The following is a 13,965-nucleotide window of genomic DNA, read 5'->3' as shown; positions in this document are numbered from 1 at the left end:
CTCTTCTGGATAGTTAGGGTGTTAGCTCACCTCTTTATTAAGTGTACATCACAAGAGAAAAACAACCAGGTCAGCAGATAATTACTCAGGATGTCTTTGAGCAATGTAGTGAGGCATTGGAAGATGCCCCAGAATGGGGGAGGATGGCTTAACACAGTTTTTGGCAGTTGATCATGAATTTTTGTTCAGTGAGGGAACTGGAGAGAGGGAGAGGGTGGCTAAGAAAGGGGCGAGTCTGACTCCTGGGGCCAACAACCTTGGAGAAATTATTCCACCCATAAAACTACTTTAAAAGAAATTGGTGAAAGATGTTAAAACCCAGCTTTAGACAGAGGAGGATGGTATGAACCTGCTAGTTTTATAAGGTTGTGATAACCGTATTTGCAGGTCTATATGGCAAGCCCATATTACTTCCTCCTACAACCACCCTGAATTGAGGGCAGCAGAAGGAAAGGTGAAATAAGATAATATCACCATTTCTTTTTAAAAGTTGGGGGCCAGTCTTATTCTTAGGTACTCTTTCATTTTTTTTAAAGACTTATCTGCATTTTCTTTTTGATATACTTGCAAGTTGCCTTCTCTTGGATTTGTACCACAAATAAGCCCATCCCAGTCCTTCACCCCGAGTCCAGAGGACCCTAAACCCTCCTCTTTGAAGACAAGCTGCTTTGATGATTTTCGAACTTTAGAATCTAGATTCTACATTCCATACCTTCATAGTTCTCTGGGCTTTCCAACTGGCCCGTGGACAGTATAATAGTACTCATATACACATGATCTATATGTAGTATGACAGTGTTTATTTTTTTTTCCTGACAGAAGTTAAGAAAAACACCAAAAGACATTTCATCCAAAGTGAAATAATATTTTCCATTAATTCCAGTAAATCTTGATTTGTGGAAGCATAAGCAGGAGGATTGGGATAAGAAATGAATTATTTTTGGTTTTGCTGAAATGGTTCATAGTTTCAAAAATTTAAACTTTTCAAAAAACCCAAAACCAAAAAAACAAAACAAAAATCGAACTTTTCCACTTTTGAACGACCTAAGCATCAACAGATGGGTTGTGGAGTGGAAAGGGTAGGGGGAGAGGTAGAACTGGACAAGCAGATATCACTTATCTTGGGTAATCAGCTGGGGTTTCTATCACCTTCAGCCTGACGGCTCTAAAATACCCCTGGGTGTTAAGAACACGGCACAGGGAGGTCGTGAAGGCTTGAGGAGGCAGGAAGAAGGTGGAAAAGGCAAGTTAGGAGGCCTTGGTCAGCAGCTGCAGGAGGGAGAGGCCAGCGTATAGGGCACAGAGGCGGGGGAGGGTGTCTGGGTCCCATGTGTACTGGGGACCCGATCTCTGCACTTCGAGGCCACTCAGCCCCACTAGGGCCTCAGTGAGGGTCAGTTCCTCTTCCCCAAGGGAGGAGAGCAGGTCAGGCTGCAGGGGGAAAACACCCTCTTTATCCTGTAGGAAACTCTGTTCCATTGTGTTCTCCACCTGCAAGGAACCAAAATAGCATAAAAAGAAAGAACTGGAAACCTGTCCTCCTTTCTCCTAACTTATAAGAACCATGAAGAAGGGGGCGCCTGGGTGGCTTGGAGGGTTAAGCCTCTGCTTTCAGCTCAGGTCATGATCCCGGGGTCCTGGGATGGAGCCCCACATTGGGCTCTCTGCTCAGCAGGGAGCCTGCTTCCTCCTCTCTCTGCCCGCTTCTCTGTTTACTTGTGATCTCTGGCAAACAAATAAAATCTTAAAAAAAAAAAAAAGAACCATGAAGAGGGCTACCTTTCTCTTACTATAACTCCTTTCATTACATTACAACTCCACGTGGGCCTTCTAACTACCCTGTTATGGTGGGCAGCACTTTTTTTTTTTTTTTTGTTAGCCCTATTTTACAGGAGTGAATTGAGACAGTCTTGGCTGTGAATAAGCAAAGCCAAGGCTTTCTGTCTTCTCAAGCTGAAAAACCCAGATAACTGCCCAGAAATTCACTCTTCTACTTCCAGTTGCAAAATAGCAAACAAGGGAGAACATGGAGACAAATGAGCCGTGAGCGTGGGCCCCTGCCCTACAACAGAGGCTCGCCAGGACCGTCTATTGTTAGGCTGAGTCTATATCTTTCCCTGGGTTCCAGCTGACTCCCTCCCAAACTCTCTTGGCACCTGCAGTTTTCTCTCACCAGCTTTAGCTGCACGGGTAGGATCTTTTTCTCCATCGATTTTATCAGCAGCTTCTGTTGGGCTTCACTTAGCTCTGGAGATAAATAAATAAATAAATAAATAAATAAATAAATGCAGTGTTGGTACAAAGGGGACTCCAGACTCCAAAGAGGTATACTTCCAGAATTTCAGTGTTAATTAATCCGCACATTTATCCCAGGTTGAATGCTGCTTTATGCTAGGCACCTTTGCTAGGGGTGTCGGGTAAAAATCATACCCCTTTCACTCAGGGAACTTGCAGGCTAGCAGAGAAGACAAAGCCAGCTCAGGGTGTTAAGGGACCCATAGCCAAGGGGTCTCCTTTGGACTTGGCACTTGAAGGCAGGCTTTTAAAGGGGACAGACATCTCAGCTTACTCCTGAAGGACCAGGGAGTTTTTCTAAGTGGGGTAATGTTTCATGCAGAGGGAAGAAGAGAATTCGGGGCAAGATGAGAAGATGTCACTCTCTGAAATTAAAGCTGACCAATTTCTATATAAAAGTGATGAGCTTAGGGATGGCTGGGTGGCTCAGTCAGTTAAGCCTCTGCCTTCAGCTCAGGTCATGATCCCAGGGCCCTAGGATGGAGCCCAGCCCCACTTTGGGCTCTCTGCTCAGTGGGGAGCCTGCTTCTCCCTCTCCCTCTGCACCAAGCCCCCCATTCCTGTTCTCTCTCACCCCGCTTTCTCTCTCTCAAATAAATAAATAAAAATAATCTTTTTTTAACAAGTGATGAGCTTAGCTATAAGTAGAAATTTTAACTATGTGACTGGTAAAACTAGGGTTAGTTACTTCCCAACCTCTATCAGCAAGGCTAGGCTACCTTCTCAGATTATCCAAGGTGCCCAGGTAAATCCTTAGGAAGGTAAACAATTTTTTATTTTTATTATTTTGTTTTATTTTATTAAGGCAATCTCTGTTCCCAGCGTGGGGCTCAACTTCACAACCTCAAGATCAAGGGCTGCATGCTGTACCAACTGAGCCAGCCAGGCGGCGCTCTAACCAATTTCTTTAAATGTAGATATAAACTACTTTAATGGTGGTATAATTTGCCTGGCATGCATGCATGCATTCATTTGTTCATTCATTCATTCATATATCCAGATGATTCATTCCTATCACTGAAAATGTACATAAATGAAGACCTTATTCTCTGCTTACCTGTTAGGGCTCCGAGGAAATAGAGGATGCCACCCATAGCCTCTTTTGATACCAAGACATCTTTTGGGAGTGCCTCCAGGGTCACTTCATGTCCTTTGTCTAGAGCCCCTTCAAGCTGCAGGGAAAAGTAGGCAGCTGTTTAAGATAACACGGGTAAGGGGACCAGCACGGTGCCTGGCACATCACAGTCCCTTAAGATGTGTTAATTATCTCTCATTTCCTTGTTTCTTTTTCAAGGTGTCAAGTTCTGAAAAGTATGGGGCTCCTGGATTTCGTGGTCTCTGAGCCGAACTCTGGGAAGGAAAGGTTCCAGTCCCCTTTCTGAGGAAGGGCCCTGCTGGCCCACTGCCTACCCTCTATCTGTCAGCAGGGAGCAGTTGCTTTGAGAGAAGCTGTCCTGTGTGCCCTTTTCCAGAGGCACAAGGAGGGCAGTGGCAGCCGGGTGGGGGTGGGGAGGACACCTGGCCAACCTCAAGGAAGACACTCACAATTGATTCTCCTGGCCACTGACCACCTCTGTCCTGTCCGGTCCTCTGCCACTTGCGACACTCACACACACACCCACCAGCAACCTTCCTCTGGGACCTCACCGTGAGTTCTAGGTCCTGTAGCTCCTTTTTCTTCCCGAGAAGTTTGCTGAGGCAGGTGAGCAGGGAGCTTTGCCCTACCCGGTTTAGCTTCTTTACTTCTTGGATCTCTCTTTGAACTTCTTCTTTTAGTGTCTTGAAGTCCTCATGTTCCTCCCCTGTTGAGACAGTGAACATGGTAAGCCAAGCGCCCTCCGTCTGGCAGCCTTCCCATCCAGCCCCCTCAGGTAGGTCCCCGTGCTCTGCTCCCAGCCTGAGCCTGACCAAAGAACATGATTATGAAGTTTCCATGAGCTCTGACTTGAGGTGTTATGGGGGATGGTCTAGGGCAAGGAGGTGGACCAGGACCCACATTATCATCGAAGCCGACGGTTGATTCTCCCCACGTTCCCAAGCCCCATCCCGTGACAGGAGACAATCGACTTCCCTTTCTCTTAGACTCCAGCTTAAAGTTGAGAAGGAAAGTCTATTTCCCCTTCTGGAGTTATTCGACAAAGAAGGATGACTTTGGTGACTGAGTGAAGGCGAGGATGGGTGGGTCTTTATCCAAGGGTATGGGTGGATTGAGGTTAGCTTGAATCTTGGCCTGGCCCTCTAGGGGCCTGGCATCCTAAGCCTATGTCCGGGAGAGTAGCTTCTGGAAGCGGCTCCAGTTGCCCAGACCTGGGACTCAGCACTTGTCTTTCCCTCTCTGCAGCCCACTGCCTCATTCCAAAGTCTTGGGAGAAACTCAGAAAATTCCTTACCAGCATCAGATGCCAGGATAACATCTGGAGATGGGGGGGGGGAAGAAAAGACAAAAATGTACTCCTCCAAAACAGTAGCCACACCCAGGGGATGAAACATTAATGGGGGTTAGGAAATACATCCTGTTTCCTGGGATGTCCCAGCTATCTTGAAGCTACACTTGCTCCATTCATGGGAGGCAGGAATGGGGCAGGAAAGCAGCTAATCCAATGTGAAAAGGGGCCCCTGGATTGACTGAGTTGACATCACTGTGACTCAGTGACTCATCTATCCCAGATGCTGGGCAACCGAGTGGAAGATGTGCGTGGGACAGGTTACAGCTAAGGAGGCCCTCGAGGACAGAGGTCTGCGGCATCAGACCACCTGAGTAGCCTGTCTAAAGTCTTCCCCTGCCACCACTTTTTCCTAAGCCATTGGAATTTCTGCCATGTTTTGGGGACAGTTGTTTGCTGAGACCTGCAAACAGTCAGTCTTTCAGGGAAGAGGAGAAAAAGATTGGAGTTTAAAAATTCTGTGTCAAGGGGCACCCGGGTGGCTCAGTCGGTTAAGCATCCAACTCTTGATTTTGGCTCAGGTCCTGATCTCAGGGTCGAGGGAGGGAGCCCCGTATAGGGCTCTGTGCTCAGCTGGGAGTCTGCTTGAGAGTCTCTCTCCCTACCCCTGCCCCTTACGCTTGTGCTGTCTCTCTCTCTCTCTCTCAAATAAATAAATAAATCTTAAAAAAAAAAAAAAAAGAAACGAGAGAAAAAACTTACGGGTGAACTTCTCCTCTGGCTTTTCTGAAGACAGAAACAATGTACATATGTCAGCATAAAACCTATTTGTGCCTTTTTATCTAGAGCGGATGTCAAGGCAGCTTTATCAGTGATCATTATAAAAACACACGGAGATTATGTTAGCTCACTCCCTTCCCCCCAACACACATACAGTCTGGGAACACACAGTATCTCTGAGTCTTATTTCTGCTTCTGACTTCTGGTCTCTTCCAGTTTCTCTGTCTCTCTAGGACAGTATTTATGTGCTTCTGTCTCCCTTTCCTGAAGTTGAGGGCAGATATTTTTATAAAGGGACTTGGGAAACAAAACGAGGGGCTCCTTGAAGGATTATGGCGTATGCTAGTAGAAGGTGCAGGATTTTAGCAGATGATACCAGGGTGGGGTGAAAGGGGAAGCAATTTCACTTACCTCCGGGAGGGAAGGTTTGCATGTTATCGTTGCAGATATGTGGAATATCTGTAAGGGAGGCGAGAGCAGGAGGACCCTTAAACAGCTGCCCACCTTCCCTTCTCTATTGTCAAGTCCGTGGGCTTCGCTAAGGGCTAGGTCCCTGTCCCCAAAGGCCCCACCAAATCCCCTGCTCCACCTCTGTTGCGGAAGGAACTCTTCTCTTCCTCTGTAAATCCTAGGATGACTCTATTTTCTGCCTTGCAGCCTAGTGCTGGTATCTGGGTCTGTTTCCTCCATGGGTTACAGACTTCTCCAGAGCAGAAGGCGGAGCTTCTTCATCTCCGTGCCCCGCCCCCCAGCTAACCCGGTGCCTAGCAAGCTGGAGGTGTTCAGGACCCAGGGGCTCCTTCAGTCCCTCTCCAGAGCAGCCCCCCTGCAGTTCTGTCCCTGGCGGCTGGGACCACAGTACAGTAACTCCAGCACTCGTTCCCTGGATCACCACCAGAGGGGACCAGGACGCCTTAGTGCTAATGCGGATAATTCCTGTCTGGAGGGGAGAACACGCCAGTGTCTGCTCACCCCACTCATCGTTGCCTTTGACCATCAGTTGTCTCACTCGAAAGGCCAGGATGCAGCCCTTGGGGATGGTCACGGCCTCCTTGTGGTTTATGGATCCCTAGGATCAGACAGTGAAGATTTTTGAACCCTCCAAGAGTCTGAGACATGGGATGCGGGTGGGGCACGTGGAGGGGCAGGCCCGAGCACCTCTGGGGAGATAAGAAGTTGAAAACCTTTCATTTGTGTCCCCGATTGCCTTTCCAGCTAGTCTGGACTCCGTGGGATACACTTTGAAGCCCTTTGGCATCATCCCTCTGACGAGGTGTATCTCCCTTCCTGGTGCAGACACAGGAAGGAACTGGACGGACCAGCTCCATCACCTGCTCGGGCATCTCCATCCCACCTGAGAGTTTCCACAGGCCCCGTTCCTTCTTCCTCTTCGCCATCTGGCCCGTGCTCACCTCCTTCAGGAAGCCTTCCATGACTAACCCCACTCCCAGTTCCAACTCACCCCTTGAATATTTATACAAACGAGGTTCCGGTATGTGGAGCATTTCTTATCTACATCGAATCTTCCAGGCCTGTGTTCTTGGGGCTTTAACCTGTGTGTCTCCTCCGTGAGACTGAGAAGGTCTCTCTCCAGCGCACCAGGAACACCGTGAGGGATGACCCATGACTATGAGTTCCCCCTTCCCTGATGGCTCCCTGTGGCATCTGGCACAGGGCTCTGGCCACACTGGGGACACTTGGCCAGAGAGAGGACTTGGGTCTGGCTGACAGGGGCCTGAGTCTTAAATAGCAGGAAGACAGAGTGGGTCGTTTTCAGTATCCCGGGTAGGCACTGATGGGGGGAAGTGAATGTGTTTAACGCAGGCTCCAAGGAGAGGCTAAACATAGGGGTGTGTGTGTGTGTGTGAGTGAGAGAGAGAGAGAGAGAGAGAGAGAGAGAGAGAGACAGCGCGCGCGCGAGAGAGCCAAACCTGAAGTCCCAAGGGGGCGAAGAACGGGAGGGAGAAGCAGCCCTCCGCCTTGCCGGCTCTCTCCAGAGTGACCTCCTGCACTGTCTCCACCACCTCCATGACCACATACAGGTTCTCCCCTCGCTCTCGCATCTCCTTCAGGAATGGGTGCTCGGCTGCCAGCTTCCTGGGGCGGGAGATGCAGGAAGGGATGGATCAGAACCTCTCCCCGCCTGGGCCATCAGGCGCTTCTCTGTTCCTCGGCCATTCGCAGGAGCGAGGCATGGCGGCGTCAGGGGGAGGGGTGAGGACTCTGGAGTAGGAGACTGAGGCCAAAGCCCAGGTGGCAGTGCAGCCACTCTGAGTCCGGGGAGCCTCATCCATAAAATGAGGGTAATGACACCTCCCTCCAGGGATGCTGAGAGGAAAACTGGGAAATCATCTGGCGTGGCTCCTGGCCCGGGAGAGGGCCCCTGCTCGCTCCTTCCCCCCTTTTCCTCTGCCTCAGGGTGCCTTCCCCTCTCTCTCCTCCTCCCTGTTCTTAGTCCTGTTCATCTCTCCTGGGGCCCATCTCTTAACTTCTCTTTTGCTATTAACACCAGTTCCTCCTCCCCGCTTGCTGGCTTCCAGAAACATGTCCTTTGATCTTGCCACTCCCTCCAATTACCCTTCTGTTTTTTCTCCTTTGCTTCACTGGCAAGTATCTCAAATGATGGGCCCATACACACTGCCTTTACTTCCTCACTGTCCACTCCTAAGTTAATCATTTGGCTTCTATTTCCACTCCTCAACTGAAATCCCAATGACCTCGCACCCACCGCATTCACAGACCTTCCCTCACTCTGCACAACACCGACCCTGCCACCCAAAGCCTCCCCAAGACTCGGTCTTCTCCTGGCTTCGGTCCTACCCTGCCACCCTGGTTCTGCTCCCAGCTTCCAGCCTTCTAATTCCTACCTGTTCTGTGTCTCCTGTGCTAGTTTCTTCGGTTGCTTAAAATTTTACATTCTCTAAGATTCTGTTCTCGGGCCTCTGCTGTCTGGACTTCCTCGAACATCCGCTCCCCGCACCTCATTCCTATAGTTTCCATCTTTATATGGCCGACCACCCCACAGGGATCTTGACCTTGACTTCTCTCCTAAGCTCTGGGTCCTCATTTCCAACTGCCTTAAAATTTTTCCTCTAAAATGAGATATAATTGGGGCACCTGGATGGCTCAGTCGGTTGAGAGTCTGGCTCTTGGTTTCAGCTTGGGTTATGATCTCGGGGTTGTGGGATCGGACACCCCGTCGGGCTCCAGGCTCAGCATGGGTGGGGGATGTCTGCTTGGGATTCTCTCTCTCTTCCTCACCCTTTGCCCTTCCCCCACTTGGTCCCTTTCTCTCTGTCTCTAAATAAATGAATGAAATCTTTAAAAAATAAAATAAAATGAGATATAATTGACGTATATCATCATGTTAGTTTTAGATGTACAACGCATGCAACGTAGTGTTGTTGACCGTGGTCACTCAGCTAATGTCTCACTGGACCCACAAACTCAAAATGTCCAGAAGGAGCTCACAGTCTTTCTCTCCAAATACTTCTAAAGTCTGTCTTCTTGTTTCTGTTCATGTCATCACTTGGGTCAAATCTCAGAGTTAATTTTTTAACGTTCTCATATGTGTAATTATTTTAATAAAAGTTATATTTATTTAAGGTATACAACATTTTTTGAAGTTTTATTTTTGGTTCGTTTGTTTAGATTTTTTGTTTGTTTGTTTGTTTTGTTTTTAGTAATCTCTATACCCAGTGCAAGGCTTGAACTCACAACCCCAAGATCAAGAGTTGCATGCTCTTCCAACTGAGCCAGCCAGGCGCCCCACAGAATGTTTTGACATACCTCTACATAGAGAAATGGTTGGTACAGTCAAGCTAATGAACATAGCTAGCTCCTCACGCAGGTACCATTTTGTGCATGTGTGGTGATTGACTCTCTTAGCGAATTTCCCGTGGACAGCATACAATTATTAACATAGTCATCGTGTTGGACACTGGATCTCCATCAGCATCATGGACAAAATCTTCTCCCTCACCCTGCAATCAGCCATCAAGTCCAGTCCTTTCTGGTGCCCCAGGGGTGCCCCAGCCCTGATGGGCTCCTCCCTCTTCATGCTGACTGCTCTTCCCAGTTCTCGTCCTCATTTTGCATCTCTGATGGACAGTGGAATGGTGTCTTGCCTGTCTGCCTGTCCTCTAGCTGTCACACTTCCTCTGTCTGGCCAGATTAATCACGACACACATCAAAGCATCCTCGGGGGGTGCCCGGGTGGCTCAGTCGTTAAGTGTCTCCCTTTGGCTCAGGTCATGATCCCAGGGTCCTGGGATCGAGCCTCACATCGGGCTCCCTGCTCAGCGGGAAGCCTGCTTCTCTCTCTCTCCTACTACCCCTGCTTGTGTTCCCTCTCTCGCTGAGTCTCTCTCTGTCAAATAAATAAAATCTTAAAAAAAAACAAAAACAGGGGTGCCTGGGTGGCTCAGCGGGTTAAGCCTCTGCCTTCGGCTCGGGTCATGATCCCAGGGTCCTGGGATCGAGCCCCGTATCGGGCTCTCTGCTCAGCTGGGAGCCTGCTTCCTCCTCTCTCTCTCTGCCTACTTGTGATCTCTGTCAAATGAATAAATAAAATCTTTAAAACAAACAAACAAACAAACACCCCAAAGCATCCTTGGGGTCCCCCTGAAGCCTACAGAATAGTTCCACATCCTTGACCAGGCACCTGGGTCCTCCATAATCTGGACCTTAGCCTCTGCCTCCCACTTGCTCCACTCCTACTTTTTCTGCTCCTGCCAAACCAGCTCTTCATGCTCCCTAGTGGTTTTGAGATTTCTCACCCACGTGCCCTTCTAATGTCCTTCTTCTAGACCTTCATGTTCAATTTCTACTCATCTTTCAAGGCCTGGATCATGGGCTGCCTCCTCCGTGAAGTCCCCCTTCATTTCCCCAGCCAGAAGTCCCTCTGGCCTGCCCCAAAACTCAGGCAAAGTCCTCCTAGGCACTACCTCTCACCCTGGATTATAGTTATGATTTTTTTTTATAAGCCCTAGATTGGGAGGTTCTTGTACAAAGATATTCCAATGCACCCCGGCTCCTAGTGGGGTGTTTTGCACTCCTTTGAGGCTGTATGAATATTTAAGCACCCCATCACTTCCATCCTGCCTCCCTTCTTTCAACCACCACTTAACTATTTAAAAGTCAGTTCCCCTGGCAAGCACCCCCATTTGAGGTGCCCAGCATCGACATGGCATCAGCCACACCCCTTGTGCCGTGGGAGCAGCGTTCCCAAGGGCTGCCTGGTGCAGGTATAGGACCGGGCAGACGGCTTGATTTATGGGAGCAGAACGCTGTGCCCAAGCTTCAGTAGGGAGCAGATAAGACCTTTTCCCTTTTATAGAGTCAAGTTTAGGAAGGAACCCTAGAGATTTTCATGGAACCACATCATTTTTCAGGAAAGAAAACTGAGGTCCTGAGAGGAAAAGTGATTTTTCCAAGGTCACACAGCAAGTTAATGTGAACAGGCTCATACTCGTGTGTGTGTGTGTGTGTGTGTGTGAGAGAGAGAGAGAGAGAGAGAATGAGAGAGAGAGAATGAGAGAGGGGAGTGGTACTGGAAGATGGCTAGGAGTGGTTAGGAGATGCACCCATGGACCACATGGTCATCTTTTTCTTTCTTTCTTTTTTTTCTTTGGAGATTTTATTTATTTATTTGACAGAGAGAGAGAGAGAAAGAGAGAGCGCGAGCACAAGCAGGGGAGCAGCAGGCAGAGGGAGAAGCAGACTCTCCACTGAGCAGGGAACCTGAGGCAGAACTCGATCACAGGACCCTGGGATCATGACCTGAGCCAAAGGCAGACACCTAATGACTGAGCCTCCCAGGCGCCCCCAGAATGGTCATCTTTAAGAGCTCTGCTGTGATGACCCATAGGTGAGGTCAGTGTGAGGGCCCTGCCTGTTAACTCAGGGCCCAAAGCAGCCTTTCCAAGTGCCACCCACCCATCCTGGTAGCCCCCCCACCCTCAGTCCTGCCACTCTCACCTCTCCTGGTGCAAGGTCTCCAGAGCCTTAGGGGCCACACTGAGTGTCTGGACCTCCAGGGTACTGCTCCTGGACAGCCCCGCAGTCCCCGTGACCTTGACTGTCTTTGGCACATCCACCTCTCCCTCCACTCGGGCATCCAGCATATTCTTAAAGCTAAAGTTCCCAGAGTCTGTCGGATCTGCAGGAGAGAGAAGATGAGAGGGGCCAGGCTGAGCTTCATCCCTCTTCCCCTGCCTCCTGGGAGAGCTCGGGGCTATGTGACACCAAAGCACAACCGGACAGAGGGAGCTTTGGGTTCCCCCTTGTAAGCCAGGCCTGGTGCCCACCCATCGGGGCCCAGCCTCGCACCGGCACTGACCTGCAGGCGAGCTGCCACCTTCTAGAACATCCAGGAGGGTGTAGTCAGTGCGGACATACCGGGCACCCCAGAAGAGTGTGCTCTTCCTCTTCCTCAGCACCAGGCAGAAGGGATGGAAGCGCTTGAAGTCAATGAGGCTGTCAAGGGGCGTCAGGTCCCCTCTAGGGTTTAGCTGTCTGGCCAGGGCTCGGGTGACGTTTTCAAAGATGGTCATTTTCTCTGTCGGGGTCGGGTTTCGGCGGGGGTGGGGTGGGGTGGGGAGACAGGAGAGTGATAAGCTGGGAGACTGGGACATGGTAAGATCCCAGGCTTTGGGGGAGGGGGTGCCTTTAAAGATGCCGGGACTCTAGGAATGTCGGAGCTGAGAGCAATGCAAGGTGCCTTGGGCTTTGTGAGGAGGAAAAGCAGCTGAGAAAGTTGAGGCAACTTGCCCGACATCACACGGCTGCGTAGAGAAGCCAGGCCTTGCCTGTCAAGGGCGCTTTGAGCACAGCTCATTCATGTCCCTCACGAACTTGGAGCCTGGCTGGGATGTTTCAGGCGTGAGGGAAGTCAAGCTTCTCCCATGCAGCTCTGCCCAGCTTCTCTTCCCCCAGAGAACTCTGACGGCCTGCACGGGGGAGTCCGGGGAGGCAGGCAGCCCCGACTGGTGCCGAGGGCCTGAGGAGGCAGACGCGGTTCGCCTGCCCCTGTTGCCCCTTCTTTGGGTGGAGATCACTTCCCTTGTGCCCACCCCCTGGCTCCTGCCTCGGAGCAGACCCGCTTCCCACCAGGGGCCGCCCAGTACACCCAGGCATTTCAATTGTTGCCTTGGCTCCCTCTGCTTCTACTACACACCCTCCCAATCTAAAGAATCCCTATTCATCCCTCTAAGATTCAATCTGGGTCACCTCTTTTGTGGCTCCCCTCTCCCTCCCCTTCAGGCAGCTAGTGACTCTATCCTGCGTCCCCAGAGCACTTTGTAGGCGCCCTTCCTAAACACCTGCAACCTGACGTTGTTTGTGTTGTTATGATCTGTTCTCCTGGCTCTCGCCTACTCGACTGTGGCCTCCCAGAGGGCAGGAAATGAGTCTTAGTCATCTAGGCAGCGTCGGCACTGAGCACAGCACCTGGTGCAGGCCTAGAGCCTGGCAGATGTGTGTGGAAAGAATGAATGAGGAGATGAATGAATGACTGTGGCCCTGGGAGACATATACTGGGGTACGAGGGTCCTGGAGAATGTGGGGTCTGCAAGAGCCTGAACTTCAGAGCCTCAGGTCCCGGCCTTAGAGGTTCAAGTCCAGGTTCTTTGGCTGGTGGCTCGCTGGCCCAGCCGTGGGTGGGAGAGGACGCACCAGCTAGCCTGGAACTGCCCTCACTGCCCCCATGGGCCCCTCACAGAGTCAGAGAAGTGGGAGGCACACACGCAGGTGCATGGGGCACCTGTCAATCACATGGGCTCCAGGGTGCCTTTTTCACCCCTCATTCCCGGGCAGGCTGGGATGGGACAGGACAACCTCCAGGGGCCAGTCAGATGCTCGTGGGAAGGGATCAGGAAACTTCTGTCTCTTCCTTACCAGAGAGGGGCTCCCAGGACCACTTCTCACTTGTCCCCGCAAGGCTTATGAAAATACGTTCTCCCCTGGGCTCTAGGGGACTCCTAGGCCCTTCCCTTCCCACCCATATTTTCATTCATCCCTAGAACACCCCCACCTCCCCCGCTGTCATCAAGCTCTTACCAGACAGCTGTTCCACGTCCTGTCCAGCAGCCGGATCGGGGATAAGGGCCCAGGACTCGCTCAGTCTGCAGGTTGAGGGAGCTACTGTCCCTCTCCAGCATGGGCGACAGCTTTATGCCTCTCTGGAGGCAAGGATGTAGGCTTCCAGGGACCCCGCCTGCCCTGGTGACCCCACCCCTCTCCTGCTCTACTTCCAGGAGAACAGCATCAACCTGTTCCACGCGTGCCCTGCCCCAGGCCCTGGGCCCTGGCCTCCTGAGGGCTGCGGGGGTGGGGAGCTGCCAGGCAGGTGCCAGCGTGGGTGGAAGGAGCCAGACCAGAGACAGGTGGCCACTGCAGCTTGGCTCGATGGGTCGAGAGGAGAGGAAGGAAGGCACCTTTGGGTGAGAGGCCACGGAGAGGCAGCGGGAGGTGTGTGCGTCTGTACGTGGACATGTGCTGAGGGAAG

At 51.0% G+C, this 13,965-nt stretch overlaps 1 protein-coding gene across 6 annotated transcripts; it reads right to left on the bottom strand.

The window, feature by feature from the left end:
• Positions 1–778: 778 nt before the first annotated feature.
• Positions 779–13,747, bottom strand: GSDMA (gasdermin A). Of its 6 annotated transcripts, none has more exons than XM_080826111.1 (12): positions 13,518–13,747; positions 11,800–12,018; positions 11,439–11,619; positions 7,391–7,556; positions 6,432–6,528; positions 5,871–5,918; positions 5,442–5,465; positions 4,686–4,709; positions 3,943–4,097; positions 3,353–3,467; positions 2,174–2,247; positions 779–1,491 (listed from the first exon to the last, which is right to left on the bottom strand). In XM_080826111.1, exons 2-12 carry the CDS (start codon positions 12,011–12,013, stop codon positions 1,249–1,251), a joined length of 1,341 nt encoding a protein of 446 aa, XP_080682237.1. In that variant the 5' UTR covers positions 12,014–12,018; positions 13,518–13,747; the 3' UTR covers positions 779–1,248. The 6 variants fall into 6 exon arrangements, with proteins under 6 accessions (XP_080682237.1, XP_080682238.1, XP_080682242.1 ...); XM_080826112.1 differs by lacking the exon at positions 13,518–13,747 and adding an exon at positions 12,690–12,734; XM_080826116.1 differs by lacking the exon at positions 13,518–13,747 and having other exon boundaries at positions 11,859–12,018.
• Between the last annotated feature and the right edge of the window lie 218 nt (positions 13,748–13,965).

The sequence above is a fragment of the Martes martes genome, assembly GCF_963455335.1.
Source record: "Martes martes genome assembly, chromosome: 16".
NCBI lineage: Eukaryota > Metazoa > Chordata > Mammalia > Carnivora > Mustelidae > Martes > Martes martes.
The sequence above is the reverse complement of the archived record's forward strand: the minus strand, read 5'-3'. Positions and strand labels throughout refer to the sequence as shown.

Excerpts from the sequence above, each read along its gene's own strand:
- GSDMA (XM_080826111.1), bottom strand. The coding sequence starts at position 12,013 with ATGACCATCTTTGAAAACGTCACCCGAGCCCTGGCCAGACAGCTAAAC. Across the intron at positions 7,557-11,438 it reads GAGACCTTGCACCAGGAGAG|GAAGCTGGCAGCCGAGCACC; the intron begins GTGAGAGTGGCA and ends CTCCCGCCCCAG. Across the intron at positions 4,710-5,441 it reads GCCAGAGGAGAAGTTCACCC|ATGTTATCCTGGCATCTGAT; the intron begins GTAAGTTTTTTC and ends CCCCATCTCCAG.